Source organism: Trichosurus vulpecula, chromosome 3 (assembly GCF_011100635.1).
Source record: "Trichosurus vulpecula isolate mTriVul1 chromosome 3, mTriVul1.pri, whole genome shotgun sequence".
In the NCBI taxonomy this organism is placed as follows: Eukaryota; Metazoa; Chordata; class Mammalia; order Diprotodontia; family Phalangeridae; genus Trichosurus; species Trichosurus vulpecula.
This window is the reverse complement of record NC_050575.1, coordinates 74,745,304-74,768,580: the sequence shown is the minus strand read 5'-3', so window position 1 is coordinate 74,768,580 and position 23,277 is coordinate 74,745,304. Positions and strand designations below refer to the sequence as shown.

Below are 23,277 nucleotides of genomic sequence, written 5' to 3'. Positions count from 1 at the left end.
CATTTTTTCCTTTTTCTTTGATTTCTTTGGAGTATAGACCTCGTAGAGGTATTGCTTGGTTAAAGAGTATGCACAATTTTATAGCCCTTTGGGCCTAGTTCCAAATTGTTCTCCAGAATGGTTGGACCACTTCAAAATTCCATCAATAGTTGGTTGGTGTACCTATTTTTTCATATCCCCTCCAGGATTTGTATTTTCCTTTTCTGTCATGTTAGCAAATCTCATAGGTATGAGGTAGTACCTCAGTCTTGTTTTAATTTGCATTTCTTTGATTATTAGTGAGTTAGAGCATTTTTCATATGACTATTGCTTTTATTTTTTCTTTTGAAAACTGAATGTTCACATCCTCTGATCATATATCAATTGATGAATTTATAAATTTGTCTCAGTTCACTATATGTTCGAAAAATGGGACTTTTATCAGAGAAAATTGCTGTAAAATTTTTCAACCATGGCTTCTTATACATCGCATAATATTGCTGCTCAGGTTTCACAATAGGTAGAGACTTTATACATAGCTCTGTTATCATTGGTAACTATTTTGCCAATAGTCTCTGGAAATTATGTGGACTATTATTTATATTCATATTATGATATCCCCAGTTAGAGAGTTGGGCTTGTTGGGTTTTACTTTTCAGGTTCTCCCCTCCCCCAACTGAGTTGGCTCTAAGTACAAGAACTCCTAGTGATGAATCTGTTTAACTTCACTGTATGAATCAGACTGTATCTTATTGACTTGGGTACCAGGCCTTTTTGGATGAGATGCAGCTTCACTATTTTAATCCATCCTCAATATATTATCTTCTCAATGTATTATCTTTTTTATTCTCCAAAACAATTTCACTTCTTCACAACAATGAAAAACTTTCAAAGAAAAGATTTCAATTTTAGTTTTAAATTGCTATGTTGGTTTGTGAAGTTATGATGGAAACACAACCACCAGTTGCATGTGGCCTCCTTGGTGGTTGAACAGTCATACCAATTTTTAAAAATACGAAATAAGTATGTGCTTTAAATGCATTAGTTCTCTTCATTGGCTAAAAGAATTAGTGTGTCTCTGTAAACTCTTCAAAATATTAATATTCCCAAACTTACTGAGCACAATGAATAATTGAGGCTGTAATTGGGTAAAAAATTGTAACCCAAGCCTCTGGGGGAGAAGAGAACAGACAACATTACTTTTGTATGAAGGACTAATCAGCATAATATTTCAACATTTTTTTCTCTCTAAGGTCATCTTTATTAGTGGATACCAAAACATATCTTCAAAAGATAATGAGTAGACTTATTCCAAATGTTTATCAACAGCAATTGTGCTGCCAACAATAACAACACGGATCAGTAAAAGAGGAGTAAAGGAAAGATTACCATCCAATATTCTTGTTTGGAAATCTCTTTCTTTGATATGATGAAAAATTTTAGAATTCTTCCTTCTTTCTTTCTCTGTCTCTGTGTCTCTGTCTCTGCCTCTGTCTGTCTGTCTGTCTCTCTCTCTCTCGTGTGTGTGTGTGTGTGTGTGTGTGTGTGTGTGTGTGTGTGTATGTCTCTTTAACTGCCTTGGGTATAACTTGTTAGGCAAATGGGGATAGTATAGTTCATAGGATCATAGATTGGGGGCTTGAAGAGACCTTAGAGGCCATCTATTGTGATCTCATTTTATAAATAAGGAAACTGAAGCCTAGAGATGTTAAGTGAGTTACATAAGGCCACTCAGGTAGTAAGTGAAAGAGGTATGATTTGAACCCCAAACTTCTGACTCCTGAATTGGTCTCCTTTCCACTGAAACAAACAAAAAACTTCTCTTTAGCACTCTTCCCAGTTAATATCCTTTGCTTTCACCCATCTTATGTCCTATTCTATAGATTTTTATTGTCAGCTAATCTATGTTAAAATGTTAGTTGATAAGTCATTTACAGTGTAACCTTTCTTGGGGATTTTTTATATTTTAGGAGGAAACTCTTAAAGGACTAAAAATTCTTAACAGCTAAACAGAATTAAAATATGATGGTAGATTCAAAGATGCATGGTGATAATATTTTTGGGGCAGGGGCTTACCCAATAGTTCCTGAAATTAGTCTTTATCAGTGAGTGCCTACTCATGAACCAAGCCTCGATATATTTGTTAGTTATTTTTATTCTGTCTCTGTCTCTCTGTCTCTCTCCTTCTCTCTGAGCATTTGATCAGAACACAGAATATCAGAAGCTCCCTATAAGAATGAAAGGAAATTTTCTTTCTTGTCATTTTTTCTTGACATTTTCATCATGTTTCAAGACGTATTGATATCTACCAACTGGGAGCTGAACAGAACAATTTAATTTCTGGGCACAATGGTAAGATGAGGTATGATGATGGGCATACTATAAATACTATACTAGAGCAAATATTATTCAACAGGCAGATCCCCTGAGTTCCTCCTAAACCTCTGACCCAATAGATCAACAAATCTTTAGTATGTGCCTATATCATGTGCTAATTGTGATAGAAAGAGATGGGAGTACTAGATTTTAAAATATATGTGGTATCTAATTTTCTATCAGGTTTGTTGACTGGGAAAAAGTAGTTAATAAATTGCCTTTCTCATCTCTGTTTTAGAACACTTTAAAAGATATCACCATTTTTTTTAAAAAAAAAACACTAGAGTAGTTTCACATTCTTTTTGTCAGAACAGAAGAGCTGCAAATTCTCTTGGCAGTGTCCTTATGTCCTCTGACCTACTATATAAACTGATAGGTTTTGGCTTCAATTGCTTTGAATTCTTGATGTATTTGATGGGAATTGGAGCAGTATGAAGGTAGTGATAATGAATCTTTGCTGATTGTCATATCTTATTATTTGGAGTATATTTTTTATATACCATATATTCTGAGCAGAGACCTCCTTCAATGGGCATCTATCCTGATTTGTGGATTTTCAGGGCTGGAAAGAATCTTAGAGGTATCTAATGTCTTCATTTTATGGGCAAGACAACTGACATCTTAGGGAAATGAAATGACTTGTCTGAGGACAAAGGTCTAGTAAGTGAAAAATCCAGGATTAGATCTTGGGCCTTTTGACTGAAATCAGTGCCCTTTCTACTACATTGTGTGCTTCCAGGACCTAGGTTATTGTTAGGCTTACATGCATGACTATAAGGTATTTGTACTTTGTACTTCAAATTCTAATTTAAAGCCCATGTGCTTCAAGACTCCAAAGATCTCATTTTCTCTTCTATGTAGATATTTCTTCTAATTGTATAACCCATGAAACATGAGGTCCTAAAAATTCAAGATATAAATGTCAGGTAGAAGGCTCTCAGGAGAGTAGACCTCACTTGGGCAGTCATTTGCCTTCTTTCTTCTTATGATATTGCCTTTGACATTGACTGCTACTTTGGGGGCAAACTGGGAGTGCATCATGCTTTTTAGGTAAATGTTTTAGCTAACAGAAGAATGAAAAATGTTTTACCATTTGGACATTGCTTTGAGGCCTCGAGACTTGATTGTTATTCTTTGTTGCCAAATCATTCATTTGTTCAACAAATGTTTATGTATTGTGTCAACAAATGTTTGGAAAAATATAAACTTACTTGAAATTACTATTCTTTAGATAGAGGTGATGGAAAAAGAGGTGTGTATCTATTCATATTAATAATTTGGAACTACTTTTATTTCAAAATCTTATGTGCCAAGTATCTGGAGTCACATATGTATGTGTGTGTGTGTGTGTGTGTGTGTGTGTGTGTGGTGGGGTAGGTGAACAGTAACAATTGATGACCTAGAGAAAATTATGAGACAAAAGAGGTGAATCTGTATAGGGCAGGAGAATCCAGATGAAAAGTGTCATTTCATAGATAGATATCTTTAACAAACTTTTGTTTTGCAACTCACAAGGAAAGGTAGAAAACAGCTGCTAATAGGAGCAATCTCAGTGTGCAGTCTTATACCTAAAGTGGGCAGGGAGTGGGTATCTGTGATTTAGTCAAAAGCTTATTTGAGAAAAAGTATGATGGCAGTGAGAGACTATTACCTATAGGACCAATAAAATTAAGGTGTTTTCTAAATTATCCAATAAGGAGGGAGAAATGTGAAGCAGAGAAGTAGGTATGAAAAATAAGGGAGTAAAAAACAATCCAGGAAAAGGTTCTTACCAGTCAAACTGGTGTTCACCAGTCAGAAAACTGATTATTTCAAAATAAAAAGCTTTTGCGCCACCACTGCCGCTACCACTACTGCCACTGCCACCACCACCACTGCCACAAAGTCCTCAGCAGCACTAGCAACAGCAACAGCAACAACAAAAATATATCCAGAACAAGAAGAAAAGAATAAAACCAGGAAAATTTTTACATCAAATATTCCTGATAAGTCTTTTATTCAAAATTTTGAAAGTATGCATAAGATCAAGAACCACTACCTGACTTAGTAAAACAGGCAGTTTGCAATAGAGACAGATTAGCACATGAATTAGCACATGAAAACATTTTGAAAATCTCTGATCAAAGATATTCAAGTGAAAACAAATGAGATTTCATTTAATGCCCCTCACATTGATAAAAAACTAAAAAATTCCACAGAATTGGGTGTTGGCATCACTTCCTAGGAAAATGACGTGCTTTTACACTGCTGATGGAGGTATGAATTGACCCAACTGTTTGGGAAAGCATTATGGAATCAATACAATCAGGATTCTGCATCATAGCTAATGTGTGGGATTTGGGGTCAGGAAGACCTATGTTAAATCCTGTCTTAGGCATTTAGCAGCTATGTGACCATGCTATGTCACGGCTATGTCAATTAACTGTAACTACATTTTGGTTCACTTCTTGAGGCCTCATTTTCCTTATTTATAAAATGGAAGGATTGGACTGGATAACATTCGAGGTACCTCTTAGTTCTCAGTCTAGGATCCTATGACTCTTTAACATGGTGGTCCCAGTATTGAGAAAAAATCCCAAGGAGGCTGACAGTAAACAAAGATCTAGATATATTAAAAATATTACTAGAAGCACTCTTTGTAACAATGAGAATTACTGAAGAAATTTATATGTTTGAATGTAATGAAATTTTACTACACCAAAATAAATTCTGAATATGAAAAATTCAGAGGAATATAGCAAGACATAAGTAACATATGGTGGAGAAAGTGGAACCAAAAGAACAATGTCTGTACAGACTATAGCTACATAATTAAAATAATAATAGTAGCACATCCATGTCAAATATACAGGGGAAAAAATTAGAAAGGATCTTGGAAAGAAAGATGATGTAAGGACTCTTGTTTTAAAGTCAATATACATATTTTTGTTTTGGGACAAGCAAATGGTGATAGATATAATTTACATTCTTTCATTTTGCTTATTTTAAAATTTTATTTTCTTATGTCCCTATTTGTTAAAACTCTCTACTTGTCAGAGAGTTAAATTATATAGTATATATATGCATATATATGAATATGTATCTACATATCGAGGCCTCATCAATTTGCCCAGTGTGGTGTTGTCATTGTTTCTCTTATAAAAGCTGCTCCTGTGAAAAATCAATGTGAAATATATTCAGACCTGCTGAAGCACAAACCTTTTTCCTCTTAGCCTCTAATATGGAAGTGGAACATAGTGGGTGGTAGTCTAACTTCCAGATTTTTTGTTTTTTGTAGAAGGCCTTCCTTTGCTTTAATTTTTATTCATTGTACTTATGGCACTTGAAAATTGATGTCTTTTTATGTAAGACTTCTTTTTTCCTAATTTGTATTTCTAAATGTACAAGCAATCATGTACATAAAAATAGATAAGACTACAGGCTACTTTCCAAAATTCCTTAGATTCTTGAGTTTGATTTCTTAGGCAAAATTACTTGGGGGAAAAATGGGTGTTTTTTTTTTTAAAATGCCTCTCTTTTTGGCTAAACTTAAACCCAAATAAAAATTTGGGCCTGGTTGTATTCTCATCTAAGGAATGTGAATAACCCTCTTATATAATTACCATTTGAGGATACCATTATGTATCACAGAACATTCAACCATGCATTGATGAAGATTAATATGGATGAGTATGAATAGGATACAAGCCAACTTTACTAGACCTTTTAAAAGTTTAATTTATTATAATTTCAATGGGTCTCGATTATAAACTTGTAGATATTTCAGCTTCAGTTTTCAAAACTAGGTCCATTTAGGCTACCATAAATTCACTTGGGATCTATTTCACTTTAAATTTATTGTGCCACAATGAGCTTGGAATAAGAAGTTATGCTGATAGATTTCAGAAATGAGGGAGAGGAATACTTTGAAAAACTGTTGAATTCTGAAAACTTGCCAGATCCTCTTGTTATAGAAAAGAGTTGTAGGACATCTTTTGGTTGGGATAGAAACTCCCAGGAAACAAAGACTCCTTACCTTGGAGGATCTGGTTCTTCTTCTTCTTCTTGTTCTTGTTCTTCTTCTTGTTCTTGTTCTTCTTCTTCTTGTTCTTCTTCTTGTTCTTCTTCTTCTTGTTCTTCTTCTTCTTCTTGTTCTTCTTCTTCTCCTTCTCCTTCTCCTCCTCCTTCTCCTCCTCCTCCTCCTCCTCCTCCTCCTCCTCCTCCTCCTCCTCCTCCTCCTCCTCCTCCTTCTTCTTCTTCTTCTTCTTCTTCTTCTTCTTCTTCTTCTTCTTCTTCTTCTTCTTCTTCTTCTTCTTCTTCTTCTTCTTCTTCTCCCCCCTTTGTTCTCAAAGAAGACCAATGACATTATGAGGCTGATAACTTGTGTGTGAATTGTATATAAGTGAGCCAAAGCTGAGCAAAGTTGTTAGCCATACTCTTTCCTCCAGAGTCATCAAAGTCCAGTGGCAAGACAAAAGTTAAGATGGTCCAGGATACAGTGGATGACTTTGGCCTTTCTAAATTAAGATCTTTCAATGATCCTCTGGACCAGTCCACTGTGTTTCAAATGGAGCTACTTGGAGGATCAGTTCAATTTTCTAGTGCGAATCCCTTTCCTTTTCCTTTGAAGAGTCTATGACCTCATATGTGTACTAGCTACAATAATATAAATTTAAACATATTTATAACATAATTTAGAGACTATTTAGTGTAATCTTATTTTATAGAGGAGGAAACAGTGACCCCAGTTTCATAAAAATGAATTCATAACTGGCAACAAGCTTTGAATTATATAACGCATGTTACATACATTATCTTATTGTACTTCACAACAACCTTCTGAAGTAGTACAGTTATTATTGTCATATATCATAATATTATTGTACACATGAAGAAACTGAGTCTCTGAAAGTTTAAAGTGACCTATGTTTCAGAAAGCTATTTAGTGGCTGAGGCAGGTTTTGAACCCAGAGCTTCCTGATTCCAAGTTCAGTGCTCTGTCCATTGGGCCACCTAGGTGCCTACTCATTCTTTTCAATTTTTTGTAAATTTTGTCCCATAAATCCTTGATAGAATAACTATTTGATACTCTTCGGGTGATGATATGCTTGTTGGTTTTGAGCACGTTGCAGCACATCATAAATAACATGAAAGACAAGCAGCGAAAAAAGATGTAATCAAAGAACTGTATGGCTGAAAAAGTTGGGTTGATCACATGGTGAGAGTCAGGAATAACCAATGAACAGCTTATAATCACCATTGGAACTGTCCGGATGCAATAATGTTGGATGAACCCCCTATGGCAAGCAATCTAGCCAAAAGTTATTCAGGATGGGCAATTATGGATGGGCTGCAATCTGCAATATTGGAGGGAATGTCCACTTAAGTCATTGTAATATCTTTTTCCATGAACATTTCCCCTTTTTGAGATCTTTTAAAAATCAATATTTAATGCTTTTAAAATTGTTTCATTTCAAGCATAGATTTCCTCTGTATATATTCATATCCATCTGCTCTTCTCTGACTTCATTTTCATGAGTACCATTTGTACTTCATCATGTACCACATTGACTTTCTCATTATAGAAACACTGATGGATGTGTCCTACATCACATCTCTTTGTTGTTCTTTCAGGTTTATCTATAAATGCTTTTAGGGTGATCTAGCTAATTTGGGTCTTATGCCAGGCTTTCTGAAGTTCATTTCTCTACTTCTTTTTCTTATGTCATGAAGTAGTATCTCTCAAAATTAGTCTCCTTTATGTTTTTTCAAATAAACTTGTATATTCTAAATTTATTTTGCTTTCTGCCATCATGTTTAACAGCAAGATGTGTTATCTTATAGTGGAAAGCCTAATGGACTTGGTCTCAGGGCCCTGAGTAAATTCTACATCTTTCAACACTTTTATAATTTTGGGGACCTTGCTTAATTCTTTGAGCATCATTTTACTCCTTACAAAGTGGGAATAATAACACCCTTGATACCTACCTTTTGGGGTGGTTTTGAGGATAATATTTTTTTTTCCCCTTGACCCACAGTTTATTGAATCTTGGGTATATTTGAGGATGGCTTATGACTAGGGGGAGGGGGTGGTACAGAGAGAACAGGGAGGAGGTAGTAGATCTCAAGCTGAAGGAAAAGTGGTAACAGGAAATCGGGGAAGCTGGTCCCCCATAAGCACCTGCCGTTCCACTCCTTTCTCAGTAATTGCTGCCAACCGGATTACGCCACCACTTGAGCCATCTCTCTCCATGGCCAAAGCAAGAGCATTGGCAGTGAACTGAAGACACTGCTTTTCATTCATACCCTCTTGATAGGTGGCATCCACATAGCCATAGATGTAGGAGCTACCTGAACCCCCAATGGAGAAAGGCTGCCGAATCATCATACCTCCCATGGGTACTGAGTATACCTGGACCCCCTCATAGGGATCCCAGCCAGCCACGATGATCCCAGCCATGAGATCCTCTCGGTAACGATAACACATCTCCTTGAAGAGGTTAGCAGCTGTGTGGACCAGGGGAGGTTCGTTCAGTTCAATGCTGTGGAAGCTGAGCTGGTAGGTGACCGCGTCCGCCACGGCCTGGGTGTCCGCCGCTGAGCCGGACCGGCAGCAGAAGATCCGGTCGTGGATAGGGGTCAGCTTGTCCGTGACTCGATTGGCGATGTACGACCCGGTGGTAGTCCTGGAATCTGCTCCCAGGACCACGTCCCCATCAAACTGCACGGCCATGATGGTGGTCCCGGTGGAGACGCCTCGATTCCCCCAGTCCGGGGCGAGGCCCATAGGCCCATAGGCTGGTCCGGGGCACGCTCCTCGAGCCGCTACTAGAGCCGAAGCCATTATTCCGCCTGAGGATAATATTTTTTGAAAAATATTTATCTTGTTATCTTCAAGTTGGTTAAGGTTGTTTCTCAGTTCTTTAAGTCTTATTTTCTTACAGTAATGGAAGTACAGAAGGAAAGGTGTTTATTAAACATCTACTGTATGCCTTATACTGTTCTAATGACTTGAGAAATTTTATCTCATTTAATCCTCACAACAGCCCTGGGAGGTGGGTGCTTTTATTACCTCCACTTGACAATTAAGGAAACTGAGGGAGGCAGAGTTTAAGTGACTCACCGAGGATCACATAGTTAAGCATCTGAGGCTGGATTCATATGTGGGTCTCCTAACTCCAGGCCGAGAGCTCTAGCCACTGCACTACATGATGATAGTTGATAGCTAAACTTCTTAGTCAATAAGAATAATAATCAGTTTACTTTCATTCATTACCATTTTTTGGTATTAACAGCTCATTGATTTAAGTTTGGTTGGAGTTTTTATAATTTTGTGCAGATTTTTCTCATTTTTATCATCAACATAATCCTAGAGTCTGAAAGGATATTAGAGTGATCATTTATCTGTCTCCCTTGGTCTCAGTTATTTCATCCAAAAAATGGGAGGGGGTATTTAGTGGCTTTCCTACTTTCAGGTATTGGTCACTTAGGAGAAGTTATATTTGTCATGAAAGTTGCTAAGCTGGTAATTCTTCCCATATAACCTCATTCAATCCCTCAGACTTCTCAATATTCACATAATTGCTTAGAAATCCTTTGTTTTTTTTTCCCCTACTGCAAGGAGTCATTCCATCTGCCAAACCCAAGGCCCAATTCTTCATGAACCTCTTTTGCTTGAAAGAAGTGTAATGACCATCACAAAATATATTGTTATTAAAGAGAAAATCCAGCAACATCTTCTATGAATAGTACCCATGCAGATGCTGTGGCCTGGGCTTAATGCTTGATAATTCATTCAGTGCCATGTATTGGTCAAATCCAGATCTAATGTGTCAGCAGGACAGAAGAATTGATAAAGAATGGATGAATAGGCAGAACAAATGATTTGTCATACAACTTCCTCTTAGCAGTGGAAAGTAATTAATTTAGATAAATTATATAAAGTGTCCTGAATTCAATATGAGGATTTCATTGAAAATAATGAAGCTTTGATTAGCTGCTTCTCCAAAGCAATACCCTGAAGAAATAAGGAAGCATACCTTTTATAAGTCAAACCTGATACTTTTTTTTTGCTCTTCGACTCCCTCACCCCTATCTGTCTTTGGGTGATAGAAAGGGGCTTATATAGGATCATAGATGTAGAGCAGGATGTGATCTTTGAGAGTATCTAGTCCAACTCCTTCATTTTAAAAATGAGGAAACAACTTTAGAGAGGCTAAATATCAAGGTTGCAAAGGTAGTAAGTGTATGAGCAGGGATTTAAACCCAGGTCCTATGATTCCAGGGCCTGAACATATAGAACTTGTTATTTCATTAGAGTGGAAGCACCCTGAAATACTGATGCATCAAATCTGCCAAAAATGGACTCTTTAACAGAAAAGAACTTTGCTCCCATTGTCTAAGTTACAACTAAGTTAAAAGTTAGAGCAGTTGCTGCTTGAGGACAGTGGTTCTTGTAGGGAAGTAGAAACTCTATTAAGCATGTAAAGAATATTTATATATCTATGGAATAATTGTAAAGGATACATCAATACTTTGGTTCTGTGATAATGTCAATGTGAGTGCTTCCTTTGATGGCACAAACAAGAATCCATCCATGCCTTCTCATCGTATGCAGCACTTGTCCGTAGCCTCACATAAATCACCTGCAGGGCCTCTACCCATTGTGCTGGGAAGCCTTCCTCTAGGTTCTTTGATGTTATGTAGATACTAATGTAGCATGTAATCCATCATTTTCTATGTTTTACTCTGTGAGTGATCCACTTCCTTTTTCTGGTCTTGTATCTCTTTGGTATCTTTCATGCCATTTCTGATATATGTCTTTATTTTCACATTTGTTGTTGTTGCTATTGTCATTCAATTGTTTTCCAGTCGTGTCTGACTCTTTGTGACCCCATTTGAGGTTTTCTCGGCAAAGATAGTAGAGTGGAACTTCTCCAGTTCATCTTACAGATCAGGAAACTGAGGCAAATAGGGTTAAGTGACTTGCTCGGGGTCACATAGTTCATGAGTATCTGAGGTCAAATTTGGATCAGGAAGATAAGTCTTCCTGACTTCAGACCTAGCACTCTATCCTCTATGCAATTTTGCTGCCCCATCCTTGTTATATGTGATAGCCTTAATTCCACCTACTATGCATCTCTTAATTGTCCTTTGGGTCACTTGACATTTTATTTCTTTGAGGACTATAGTATTCTACGATTCTTAGGCATAGAGCACCACCAGAAGAATATGCATTTTAAAAATAAAGGTATTTGTTTTTGATAAAAGCTTGAACTTATTTAAAATATTCTACAATTTCCTAGGTGCAATTCAGCCTACTCTCTTCCTTCCATATAACTCTGGGATTGGTTCAGTGTCCACCCGCAGTGTTTGTCCATTATATATATTATATATATACATAATGCATGTGTGTATGTTTGTGTGTGTATTAACACACACACATACAATACACACAACTCCCTGAGACTTTAAGTTGAAGAAAAGGAACATCATTGCTAAGTAATGAGTTTCTATATCTGTGAATTACCTAATCACCAATAAAATCACAGGTTCATCCCTATCTTATATGCAAAAATATATGAATATGCTCATGTACAGTGTTACACAAACTCTAAAGGTTAAACTACATCACTTAGGCAAGAGGCATTCTTCCTCTACTTACTTTATTTCCTTTGTATAGTTAGGAAAAATACTTTTTAATAATTCTAGGTTTCTTTTTAGGAGGTTTGACAATGTTCAAGGTGTTATAAATATACTCAAACTGTCTAGGAATAAATAATACTCTTTGGGAATAAACGGGTACATCCCCTGAACAGAGTATAGGAGAGAGTACAAGAACTCAGACACATGCCAGTCCTTTTATTGACTCCCAATTCAAATCTCCTGCCTGACTTTTCATTAGTCAGATGCAACCCCTGACTCCCCATATAACACCCTCCTCAAATGGCTCATCAAGCATGAGTACAGGCCTCTAGCCTTTCACCCTACCAGAAGCCACTTAGATCACAGCTCTGATTAGAACAAGTCATCTGACTTACATTCTACTAAAGCTGGGGGGAGGGGGGAGATATTTTCAACTCTGTGGAAACAACACTGCTCCCACCATTTCTCACACAGGCATGCTGCATTTAGCACAATATCATTCAGAAGTAGGAGCTATGGAGAATCCCCTCTTTGGCTTGGATTCAGTGATAGATATTGTCGATCTGAAAGTTTGGTTAAAGTAGGCAAACAGGTTAGGTGATATATAAATTCATATAGTCCATTCCCTTAAAGCTAGCATGATCATGGAATCAGAAGCAAACTTCTGATTAACTGAAAGAAGAAAGCCAAGATTTAAGTAACAAGTTAAGGTAAGAAAGGAAGTTTCTTAGTTGAATGAATCAATTGACAAGGTAGTGTCACTTAGGGATTACGATCCCAAGATGCAAATGTGCCTAGAATATCAAGACAGGAGAAATCCCACTGTTCTGGTTGTAGGCATCCTGCCACCACAGAAATGGTACCATTTGTTAATCTTTGAAGTTGCTGAGACAGGAAAGGGCATTTTTAAAGTAGAGCAAAGCAGTTTGGATGATTAATTATGGCTTTGGATATTATTGGGGTTCAAATAATCTGAAAGGATTATCAATATCTACTCTGACAATGGAAGATACTCTGGGGTATATACACTTCCCTGGAACACATTCCATTGGATCCATGTTTTCATTGATTTGTATGTACTTGTGCTTGCCTACCCTCTGTGATTCCAATCTATATATTTGACACAAGGGGTCCGCCTAATGCCTTGAGAACTTTCTTTAATTTTTCCTTACATTAAGAGGATACCAATAGAACATTTAGGCTGCATACTGGCTCTCCTTTGCCCTTGCCACATGAATAGATCTTCCGATTTTTCTATCATATTTTCTTGATGATATCCTTTACTTTATTTCTTTTTTGAAATTCTCTATTCATTTTATATTTCAGTATGTCTTCCCATAAATAATAAATGCTTATTAGATTAAATTGAATTAATGCCTTGTTCACTACTTACTTTAAATTTTTTTTTATTTTTAGCTTTTTTAAAAATTAAAAACACCAAACAAGGAGCATTTCCATATATATAACTTGAAACAAAAAGAAAATTCTCTAAGAGGTGATGAATCCCCATTTTGTACCACTAGCTTTTTAAAAAAAAAAGATAAAATAAATTTTACATGTTAACTTCCAAAACTGTCATTGTTTGTGTTTCCTTGTTAACATCCTTCTGTTGTTTCCTGTACATCATTAAAAATGTCTCAGTGATTCTCTTTTTTAGATTAAATTTTCCTATTTCATTTTTTACAGTTACATATATAAATAATTTTTAACATTTTTTAAAAATTAAGTTCTCAGACCTCCTTTCCTCCCTTCTCCTCTCCTTGAGAAGGCAAGAAATTTGATATAGATTATATATGTGCAGTCATGCAAAACATTTAAGCCAAATTGTGAAGGAAAACAGAACCCCTTCCCCCCCCCCAAAAAAAAGGGCAAGAAAAATAAAGTTAAAAATATGCTTTGATCTGTATTCAGACTCCATCAGTTCTTTCTCTGGAGTTGGATAGCATTTTTTATGGCAAGTACTTTGGAATTGTCTTGTATCATTTTATTATTGAGAATGACTAAGTCATTCACAGTTGATCATTATACAATATTGCTGTTACTCTGCACAATGTTCTCCTGGTTCAGCTCACTTTTCAACAGTTCATATAAGCCTTCCCAGGTTTTTCTGAAACCATCCTGCTTGTTATTTCTTATAGCGCAGTTGTATTCCATTACAATCATATACCACACCTTGTTCAGCCATTTCCCAATTGATGGAAATCCCTTCAATTTCCAATTCTTTGTCACTACTGAAAGAGCTGCTATAAATATTTTTGTATATATAGAACCTTTTCTATTTTAAAAAAATCTCTTTGGGACACAGATCTAGTAGTGGTATTGCTGGGTCAAAGGATATACACAGTTTTATAGCCCTTTGGCATGGTTCCAAATTGTTCTCCGGAATGATTAGACTAATTAATAACTCCACCAACAGTACATTAGAGTCTCAATTTTTCCACATTTCCTCTAACATTTGTCACTTTCCTTTTCTATCATATTAGCCAATCTGATAAATGTACAGTGGTATCTCAGAGTTGTTTTAACTTCATTTCTCTTATTTAGAGTATTTTTTTCCTATGATCGCAGATAGCTTTGATTTCTTCTTCTGAAAACTACCTGTTCATATTTTTGACCATTTATCAATTGTTGAATGACTCATATTCTAGTAAATTTGACTCAGTTCTCCATATATTTGAGAAATAAAACCTTTATCATAGAAATTTTCTATAAAATTTCCCCCTATTTTCTCCTTTCCTTTTAATCTCAGCTGCATTGGTTTTGTTTATGTTAATACTTTTAAATTTAATGAGATCAAAACTATCCATTTTACATTCTATGATGCTCTCTATCTCTTGTTTGGTCTCAATTCTTTCCTTTTCCAGTGATGTGACAATAAACTATTCCACGCTCCCCTAAATTGTTTATGATATCACCCTTTATGTCAAAATCATGTACCCTAAATGGGTCTCTTTAAAAAAATTGCAATTATTAATCTCTCTTTCCTGAATCTTACTAATGAAGAAGGAAAAAAAGATATAAACATACTTGCAATGAATATATATAGAAAAATGAATTCACACAGTGACCATGTCTAAAAATGTATGTCCTTGTATGTTGTGTCCATCATCTCTTTGCCAGCAGGTGAGCAACATGCTTCTTCATATGTCCTCTGGAAGCAGAGTTATTCATTACTTTATTCAGTGATGTAAAGTTTTTATAGTTGTTTTTCTTCTATTAATTATTCTCCTTTTCCTGCTCACTTGACTCTGTGTCAATTTATACAACTTGGGATTCTCTGTGATCATATATTTCATCATTTCTAATAATGCAATAATATTCCATCACATTCACATGTATTCCTTTATCTGCAGGTTGTTGAGCAGAGATATTGCTGCTGTTATGTCCCTCAGGAATCTTGAATTATTTTAATATATATTTTGAAGACTCCTTGTCACAGGACAGCCTTTAAGGGAGCGTTTTATTCTACTAAATTAAATGCATTTTTCATACAACTTCAACAAACAGTGCACTTAGTTGGATCTTGTAAGCTCTGCACCTTTATATCAGTTGTACGAATTTAAAGATGTGGCCTATCCTAGAATACAATTTATGAGTGAATATTTCCTTCCCATACCTTCATCAAAAATGCCCTTAATGCATGCCTAAATTATTCTTATAAAGATTTTGTGAATAATAAAGCCACCATATGGATCATTAGTTATTCCTATTCATGAAGGATAAATGAGCAAAGTACAGTTTTGTCCATTTCATCCTTAGTCATGCCTTGTATTTTTAAGTTCAGGAAGAAGCCCTGCTTTCTGTGGTGTTGTCTAGGTTGCCAATTGATAGCCTTCAGAGCTACAAATAGCCCTAAATGCCCTTTGTATGACCTTAAGATATACAAATAGAACATTATAGACTATCTCAGAGTATAAGGATTTCTAACTATAGCTCTCATTAATGCTAATACAGCTTCACATAGTGGGATAAAACTCTATTCCTTGGAATTGTTAAGTCTAAGTGGGTGCAGTACATGAATGCCTGATCAGAATCAGGCAGTCAGTCTCTCCCAGGAGAAGAAGAACTAATTTGAGGTTTGGATTTATCTTTATAATGTTCTATTATGCCTAACAATCATAAGCAATTTTAAGATGGCTGAGTGGAGTTGCCTAGGCCTGTCCTATTCTCTGATGTCTGGTCCGCTCTTGTTATTCAAAATGTGATTCTCATTCATTACTTTTATTTCTTGACAAATGGGACTATAGATATGCACATTCCTTTATAGGCATTGTTAAACAGGAGATAGATTTTTAGCACAGAGAACTTACAAGATGTATGAATAAGCTGAGTAGAGTACATTGTGACCAAGTAAGAGACGGGCCTATCTCTAAAGTCTTATTTAACCCCATTCGGATTTGAGAAGAAATGAATTTTTATTTTTTAGTTTTAATACATTTAATTTGAATACTCTTGGTCAAAGACCCGAGTGTACGGTAAGGTTCTTTTCTAATTGTAGTTTAGAAGTTTGGGGAAATTAAGGAGGAGTTTTTGGTCTAGGCCTTTGATTTCACTGGTGTGGGTAGCTCCCTACTATGGAAAGTCCCTCCTCTGATGTTAGTTAGCAGCTCATCTATAATTTAGCCTTAAAATAGTCTGGAGCTCTGAAAGTTTAAGTGACCTGAGCATCAAATCACATGCAGTATGTGTTAAAGTCAGGGCTTGACTCGATGTCTTCCTAACTCCAAGGCTATTTCACTATTTCACGCTACATCTGACATGTGGGAATATGTAAAGTGAACAGCAAGCTAGGTAATCAGTATAAAAAAAGAAAACCGATCCAATCAATCAGTTGCTTTGGCACTGAATTGACAAAACCTTAGTTATTCTGTGATACCTGAAGTAGCCAGCTATTGCTAGAAAAACCCTGCCCCCAGCCCCTAACTGCAAACCCCAGTCTGCATAAGGAAAAAACCAGACTAATTTCCTGCCTTTGGTGAGTGTCCTGGGCCCCTAAGACTCTTCCAAGGAATGTTAGCTAATTACCAGGAAAAGCCTCTGTCTAACTGAGTGGGCTCAGAGATGTCTCTATCTAAAGTCAACAGACTAGGCCAGAGCATCCCTTGGATGAAAGCCTTGGCCCTAGACATTATCTTAAATTATATGACCTCTGCCTTATCTTGAGCCTTCCTTGTAGTGGGACTATGGCAAGATGGACACAGGGATCCTGAGTTGACACTTTGTTAGCTATCTGATATGTTGTATCTACAATCTATTAAGGAGTTCCCTTTTATCATGGTCATAAAAAGTACAGGCGTGCCGAGTCTGCAAAATGACATTTCAAGAGATAATTAAACCACTGAACTCTGTATTCCCTATAAAAACTACCCTTTCACTTCCAAACTGGGCCATTTGATTTGGGTAGACTTGATTTCCCCAAACGGTCACCGGCTAATAAACTTCTCCATTTAAAACTTAAACTCCTGTGGTGCGTCTTGCTCGCTGTCGGTATAACAACTCTGCTTCCAGGAGTAGTAAAAATTAAATAATAAAACAGTTGAGAAGAATATTTTTGAGGCTGTGAAACTAGAATACTTGGCAAGTCATTTGGATTTTTCTCAAAGTACTTCTCAACCAGGGTCATTGTGCTCTTTCACCTTGAGTCTACACTCTTTAATTTACCTTAATCAATTCTATATGTAGAATACTTAGCTTTATTCGAGGTATGGCTTAAGAGATACTTTCTATACAAAATAGGTTAAATTTGGACCATTGTCAACTTTATTTCTTTTTGGTCAACAGAATAGGATGATAAGGATCCAGATGTATTTTGTCTCACTCAGAACTAAGCATTTCCCTTTTGTGTTGTAGAAGACTAGTTTCTCCATCCTTCCTTATTGTTTAGATGAAGCAAGACCTTTTCTGAACTCGGGAGTTGTCATTACTCTTTTCTTCTAAAAATTACTTTGTATGAGAAGCAGTGTGAAGAAGACACAATATCTTAATAAACTCTCTAAGACTATAAGATACACAAAAGAGGCTGACCTGCATTGGGAGGAGATTATTTCCTCATCAGGAAATTCCTGTATCAATGAAATCACACATCTAATCCAGGCATTTTCAATCAACACATATTATTAAGTTCTTACTATTTGCCAATCACTGTGCTGGACTTTGGAGAATACAGACAAAATGAATAGCACAATCTCTGCTTACATAGAATTTATTTAACTTACTTTCTTGGAGACGAGGAGGAGACAAAAAGGATACAGAAATAGATGTTGACGGATCTGTCTATATATAGTTCTATTGATAGGATATGATATATCCATATGCACATGTACATACATATAGTAGAATACCTATAAAATGCTTTATATCGACATACAATATAATAATATATTATATGCAAATAAAGATTTTAAGGGGCAACCAGGTGGTGCAGTGGATAGAGTACCAGCCCTAGAGTCAGAAAGACTCATCTACCTGAGTTCAAATCTGGTCTCAGACTCATACTAGGTGTGTGACCCTGGGCAAGTCACTTAACTGTGTTCGTTTCAGTTTCCTCAATAATGAGTTGGAGAAGGAAATGGCAAACCACTCCTTTATTTTTGCCAAGAAAACCTCAAATGCAGTCACAAAGTTTCAAACATGACTGAACAACAACATATAAATAGAATTATATATTATAAATTTATTATGTTGTAAATATATATATATATATGTACACACTTGACATGGAGAGTATATAGCTGAAAAGAAATGAACAACTCTAACAGGGCAATATGGTCTTAAATAATTTGGAAATGCATTTTGTAGCTAGTTCTTTTCCTTTTCAAAAGTCTTTGTATATATGCCTCCCTCCCCACATCCTAGCCAAATATAAGCTCCTTGAGCATAGGAACTATTTATTTTTTGTCTTTATATCCTTAATGCACAATACATTGGCAAATAGCAAGAATAAACATCAAATGAAATTAACTGAAGGGAGAGTGTTAAGGGTTTCCTTTGCCTGGGATAAAAGGTATATATCAGGGAGATGCATCTAGCATTCAGAATTAAATTTGTTATAGAGGTTATCTTGGTGTAGTTGAAAGGCCACAGGATTGGGAAACCTTTCCGGACTCACCCCGGACTTTAGAATTCTGCCACTCGTTCTATGACCTTGAGGATGTACTTTTTAAAAAATATATTTTGATGACTTACTAACTGATCTTGTGGGGTTGGTTTTAAGGATCAAGTTAGTTTGTATATAATAGTACTTTGAAAACTGGAAAGCTTTATGCTGATATATGGTGGTGATCATTGTGCACTGATCTTTGCCCACAAAATGTAATAATTGTGGAGCAGGGTGAAGTGCTGGTGTTAGCCTTTCTTAGCCTCTTTGATCATATCTCTTTAGAAATTAGACACAAATGATTCTTGGTCTTTTTCCACCCAACATCCCCATAACATCCCCATGACTACAGTATGCCCTCGAACCAACCATGATATTATTTTGGGTGTAGGTGTCAGTGGGAAGTTGAAGCATTTTGTGCAATTGTGGTAGCAGCTGTGTAGGGGACAATACAGGAGAGTAACTTGTGACTGGGGCATGGGATAGTTCTTTATTTAAGACCAGATTTCTGTGACAGGTTTATCTTTATCTTGTAAGGAAAGGTTTGTTCTTTCAAAGACTTTATTTTTAATAGATTTTTCACTTGTACAGTATATTCTATTCTTATTACCATAATAATTACTGCAATCATATCAGCATGATCTGGAAAGGTCCTACTGTTAATTGTGGGAAGAAAAGGATTACTTCATTATATTTCCTGTAATTTTAAAATATGCTATTTGCAAAACTAATGAATACTTTAGGCTACGGAAAGTGCTTTGGTTGCTCACAGGTTAGAATTTGGCTGTAGAAACTGTCTTTGTTGGAGATTACTGAGATGTTGCTGTAGTGGTCCTTGATGAGAAGTGAATGATGCGACCTTTATCAGTGGCCTTTGGTGAAAATCATAAAGGCCTCAAATCTGATCACTGTTAGAAATTGTTGATATCCTGTAATCTGAAACTTGACAAGAAATCCACAGGCAGATCTTTTAGTTCCTTCAACAAAACAAGTTTCCTATGATTTATGACTCAAACTCGATACTATCTATCCATACTTATCTCTCTCTACTCCCTATCATGCACCTAGCCAAAGTGGACTTTTATTAACATCCTGTGCTTTCTTAGAAGGTAAGAAATACTTGTAGCTTTAATTCATGCTGTTTCCAAAATGCCCAATCTACTCAGCTTTAGATGTTTGATATTTACACATTTTTCAAGATGTAGCTCAAATGGTACTTTTCTACTAAGCCTTTTCTGCTTTCTTCTCCACTGCCACTCAAGATGGAAGCGTTGTCTCCCTCCTTTGAACTGAGTGAGCCTTTTGTACCTCCGCCATTGTACTGTTACATTTTACCTCTATATTAGAATTATCTGTATACATGTCCTTTCTCCTCTACTAGAAGATAAACTCTGCGAGGGCAGAAGACTGTCTTATTTTTCTATGTGTCCATTACAGCATCTTGTGCAGTGTTTTAAAAATAAGAGACACTCATTTAGAGTAGGTTTTACAAAGAACAAGAGTTAGTATTGAAGTGAGGAAAAGTTCTCAAATAATCAGAGTTCTCCAAAAGCAGAATAACTGTTTCAGAAGGTGGAGAGTTCCCTGAAGCAGAGAACTTTGAGCAAAGTTAGAATGAATATTTGTCATCCATCTTGTAGAGGATATTATTATTTGGTTATGGTTAGACTAGAGGACCTTTGATGTCCCTTCCTTTCTGAGATTCTATGATTCTACGAAGTGTTGGTTGAATAAATGAATGGGTGAATGACATCTCCCAATAGAGAAAAGGATCACACTAAGACTTGGAAAAGACTATGAAATTAAACCATATTTTTTGAATAACTTTTGTATGCATGTTACACTAATGAAAGCTAGTTTCCTGGATTTTTTTCCTCCTAAGAATAGCTAAATGTGAAAGCACGAATCAGGGATTTCTTAATTAAGTGCATTTAGGGCCAGAGGGAAAACTTTTGGTTGAGGATCTTCCTTATCCCTTCCTTTTAAGGAAGACAAATTATGGGTTGGGGAAAAGCATCAAATAAAGACAAACCTCTTTAGATTGCTAGAGTATTAAAGACAAAAACAAAATATATATGGAGTACATGATCCTAGTCTTCACATGCAGTTGCAAGACAAGCAATATAGTTTAGCATCATACAATTAAATGTACATCAAAGCCCTTAATAAATCACACAATTTGCACAGGTAAGATTGGGAGGCAACATGGTACAATAGAAAGGGAGCTAGATTAGAAGACACAGAACATAGGTTCAAATTCTGGTTCTGGTATTTATTTCCTGTGCTACCTAGGCAAATCCCTTAAGTAACAGAACCTCATTATCTTCATCTGTAAAATGAGAGGGTTGGACTATGGTCCGTTCTAGCTTTAATTCTATGACTCCAGGATTTTCCTTTGTGGAAAGGAGTGGTTCTAAACCTATGATTTCATTAGTGTAAGCAACTTCTGAGGACTAAATTCCCTTCAACAATGCAGACTGGTACCAGCACTGAAATTTACAATCTGAATAACCTGGGGCCATCAATGACAGCTTAACTGACTTGCTTAGGACCACATAGCCAGTGTGTGTCAGAGGCAGTATTCAATCTTCCTGAATCCTAGGCTAAAAATCTATCTACTCTTCCATACTGCCTCTCATGATCCTATGATTCTCAGGTGACATATGACTGGCACTATGGCTAATGGATATATTGTTTAAGATCAACATTGTCCTAGGTTTCCATGGAGATAAAGGAGAAACCCTTTCTTTTCCCAAGGCTTTTATACTGGCGACTTCCATAAATAGGGGGAAAACTCATAAATATTGTGTATTTCCTTTGTTCATGGAGAAGAGGCTCCAGGAGTGTGCTGGAGCCACCTTAAAATGGCAGGTGATGGTCAATTGTTAAATTCTCAGAGTGAGCATTTACACCTTGGAAATCAACAAATGCTACAAATTAGAACTTGACTTATTGCTTTATTGAAATAGAGAGTTGAATAAATATTGGAGAAAATGTTGATAATCCAGACTAAACTTAAAACACATTTTCCTCTCAGAGACGTAGTTGTTAAACACTTACCAGCATATTGCTGAGGAACCCTCAATTAAAGACAAGATATTAAGGAGATTCATTGAAGTATGATATCTACAACACATTTAAAATCTATGAATTGGTGTTGTGAATGATGAATATTTGAAATTGCAATGTTAAAGCTTCAATTCAGGAAGGTTTCTTTTATTTAAATAAAAAAGGTTAAAGAAAAGATGGAAAATATTACTGTGAATCTGAGTTTCCCCTACTTCTTTCTGTGTGAAAGAACTAATTAATGTGACTGAAAGGTTCTGACCTACTGACCTAGAAACTGAACAAAAGTCTCCTTTTAACAATAAAATATCACCGTGAACTGCCTAAGATATGGAAAAGTCTTATGTCAGGGATCCTTTCTGACAGTACCCAGGGTATACCTTGGAGGACTTGTTTACTATTTATGTGTGTTGTTGACCCTTCTAAGATGATCTGGGAACTTCAGTATTTGAGTTCTCTGATGCTTATTCCAAGGGTACATCTCCTCTTCCAGGCACATGGACTCACAAGACACAAAACATGAACGGTTTTATTTAAAAATTAGTAGAATGAGGAACAGAATCTAATCAGTCAGAAATTAATGATGTCTACCAGAAAGTAATTCTTCTTCCTCCCCGCTCCCCCCCCCTTTACTATAATTCTCAGCAATCTACTTCTTTGTGTCACTGCTTTAAAGCATAATATACTGCCTTACATGGAATTGAGATTTTCTCACCACTTTGGTGCTCCCTCTTTGAAGCCAATGTGTCTTTCCAGTACTGTTAATCCCTCATCGCCACCCCCAGCATCATGGGTTTCCATTTGCTCTTTGCAGGTTATATTGTTCTCCATCTACATCCCTGTCATTGTCCTGTGTAACTCTGTTTCCTGTAGTTCCTCGATGCTTCCCGAAGGTGGGAGTAGTTTGTTACCCGCCCCTTTCTGTGCCTCCATGACCACTATTCTACCTTTCTCAGCTTTCAGCAGATGACACTTCTTTTCTCTCATACAAGTCCTTCAATTACTAGCCCATAAAGCATGAACACTTTGGGTGAGGTTATAGCTCAAAAACAGACATGCAGACATGAATGCCTCTATTTTTAAAGCCTTCTTTTACAGTTTGGTCCTGACAACTTTAAGGTTTGCATACAAGAATT

At 36.3% G+C, this 23,277-nt stretch overlaps 1 protein-coding gene across 1 annotated transcript; it reads right to left on the bottom strand.

The window, feature by feature from the left end:
- Positions 1–8,348: 8,348 nt before the first annotated feature.
- On the bottom strand, positions 8,349–9,180 carry LOC118843731 (proteasome subunit beta type-6-like). Its single transcript, XM_036751483.1, has one exon. The coding sequence runs from the start codon at positions 9,176–9,178 to the stop codon at positions 8,459–8,461; it is 720 nt and encodes a 239-aa protein (XP_036607378.1). The 5' UTR covers positions 9,179–9,180; the 3' UTR covers positions 8,349–8,458.
- Between the last annotated feature and the right edge of the window lie 14,097 nt (positions 9,181–23,277).